Below are 2,500 nucleotides of genomic sequence, written 5' to 3' on the forward strand. Positions count from 1 at the left end.
TCTGCTCATGATTTTCCAATCACGTGGCAGCGGCACAATTTATAAACTCATGCAGGTGAAGAGCTTCAGTTAACGTTCACATCAAACATCAGAATGGAGAAAAAGGTCTTGCTGATGAAAGAGGTCAGAGGAGAATGGCCAGACATGTCCGTGCTAACAGGGAGTCTAAGGGAACTCAAATAAGCATACTTTCCAACCCATGGTAATCAATAAAACATCTCAGAACACAAGACATCAGAACACTGAGATGCATGGACTACAACAGCAGAGGAACACAGAACCTGAGGCTACAGTGGACACAGCTGAAGATGGGAAACATCACCTGATCTGGCAAGAGTCATTTATTATTTTTACAGTTTCAATGCAGTCAAAAGATATGTAGAAATGAAGAACTAATCTGTGACATGACGTCGATTCACAGGACTTATACAAGTAAAGTGCTCTATGGTGATGTAATGAAATTTCCTCAAATGTCTGTGGTATCTGTGGAGCTGTCAATCAAAGGGATAGGCTGTAATCCGATTGGTTCTCGGAAGAGCGTTGCTGATGTTCACCTCCACCAATCAGCACTTAGTATTGCCCATCTTTTGATTGGCTGGATCAGCTGTCAGTTACAGATCTATCGCCATACCAACACAACAATGCACAGGCAAAGGAATGAAAACTCTCTTGAAGGTTAGAGGTCAAAGGTCATGAAGGGAAGAGAAGAATGGGTGATGGAGGGAGGAGGAACTGGAGAGACGCCGCTCAGGTTCAAACTCCAGCATCATCTCCAACAGGTTGAAGAGCTGACAATGATCTTCTGATTCCCGTAATAAATACTTCTGCAGAGGCAGAGACAGAGAGAATGTAAGAGACAGATAGTGCAAGTCTGAGTCTAAGCCTGATCTCAGGAACACAGACACCTGTTCACTGAAACTCCGCCCTACAGCACTCCTTACATTACCACTACCTGGACCTGAAAATCAGTGCCTCAGGAAGCTTTGATCTGGAAGTGAACGTACTGAGAGAAAAAGCACGAAGAACTCTTTAAGCAATCAAGAAAAAAATCTACAAAATTAATCAAGTTAGGTACTATAATATTCAGTTTTATTTATATAGTGCTTTTAACAGTGGACATTGTCCCAGAGCAGCTTTAAAGATATAGAAGTTCAGGATATAGTTTATAAATGTATTAATTTATCCCTGATGAGCAACCAGAGGCGACGGTGGTGAGGAAAAACTACACAAAAACTTTTGGTACAAAATCTTTGACAGTTTTACTGCACCTATTGCACCGTCTGGATGTGAGGTTTGGGGTGAGACGCGCGGGGTGAGACGCGCGGGGTGAGACGCGTCCTGTCCTATGTAACCTGGTCTGGATTATGTTGTGTTTTTCCATTTAGTGATTGTTATTTACTTTGAAAATTTAGTTTGTGTTTGTAAGTGTTAAAGTAGTTATATACGTGTGTGTCTGTGTGTGCATCTTACACATAGTGGTTTGTAGGTGTGTGTGATGTGTCTTCCTGTTGGTGAATTCTTGTCCCAGTCCAAACGACCTCCAGAGAAATATTTCTGCTTCCTGAAGAACATTTAACATTGAAGGATTAGCAGAAGCTGTTATATGACATTTATCTCATTTATAAGTCTGAGCAGTGGTTAAGGGCCTCGCTCAGGGGCCCAGCAGTGGCAGCGCAGGGGCTTAAAACCCCTGACCTTCTGATCAGTAACCCAGAGACTTTAACCACTGAGCCACCACTGCCCTGCACACGTGCACACACGCACACACACCATTTTATAAACACACAAAATTAGCACAGATAATCAAAATTGAAGTGGTGTGTGTGTGTGTGTGTGTGTGTGTGTGTGTGTGTGTAATGATGTGTGTGACCTTGTTTTACGGATCATTCTAGAAGGAATTGGTCCTTGTATTCTCTCCATCATGGCCAAGTGTTCTCTGTTATCATGGGCCTAAAACACACACACACACACACGCACACACACACGACTGAGTTAGAGAAGCCCAAGGACAGTGAGGAGGACTGTGTCCATGACAAAAACACTGCAAGGCCTCTCTCTCTCCCTCTCTCTCTCTCTCTCTCTCTCACACACACACACACACACACACACACACACACACACACACACACACACCAGCCTCATTCATTCAAAACACCTGAAAGAGTGTGTATCCAAGGTAATACTCAAACAGGATGCAGCCGATACTCCAGACATCACACGGCTGACTCCACCCAAGCTCTGCGTGCGCACGCGCACACACACACACACACACACACACACACACACGAAGGTGTATTGAACATGCTATTTTAAAGGCACTAGGTAATAAAGGGTAATAAACAGTAAAAATAAGAAATGGTCACAGATAAAAAGTTCCATTACAGGTCATATGACACATTTTACCAATGTAAGCTAGCTATAGATTGTATGGGGTGTGTGGTTTGGGACATGCCCAGTGGTGTGTGGTTTGGGACACGCTCACGGTGGCTCTTACCCAGGA

At 43.6% G+C, this 2,500-nt stretch overlaps 1 protein-coding gene across 1 annotated transcript in view; it reads right to left on the reverse strand.

Annotated features, from left to right (window-relative positions):
• Nucleotides 1-2,500, reverse strand: part of clk2b (CDC-like kinase 2b) — an 8,481-nt gene that overhangs the window by 1,599 nt on the left and 4,382 nt on the right. Inside the window, exons 7-11 of the mRNA XM_053683883.1 lie at nucleotides 2,495-2,500; nucleotides 2,156-2,238; nucleotides 1,871-1,950; nucleotides 1,471-1,561; nucleotides 1-824 (exon numbers count right to left, since the gene is read on the reverse strand). The exon at nucleotides 1-824 is cut by the window's left edge and continues 1,599 nt beyond it; the exon at nucleotides 2,495-2,500 is cut by the window's right edge and continues 124 nt beyond it. Of these exons, the coding sequence (XP_053539858.1) occupies nucleotides 684-824; nucleotides 1,471-1,561; nucleotides 1,871-1,950; nucleotides 2,156-2,238; nucleotides 2,495-2,500 (401 nt within the window). The 3' untranslated portion in view covers nucleotides 1-683. The remainder of the gene's footprint in view (nucleotides 825-1,470; nucleotides 1,562-1,870; nucleotides 1,951-2,155; nucleotides 2,239-2,494) is intronic.

Source organism: Ictalurus punctatus, chromosome 1, assembly GCF_001660625.3.
Source record: "Ictalurus punctatus breed USDA103 chromosome 1, Coco_2.0, whole genome shotgun sequence".
NCBI classification, from domain to species: domain Eukaryota; kingdom Metazoa; phylum Chordata; class Actinopteri; order Siluriformes; family Ictaluridae; genus Ictalurus; species Ictalurus punctatus.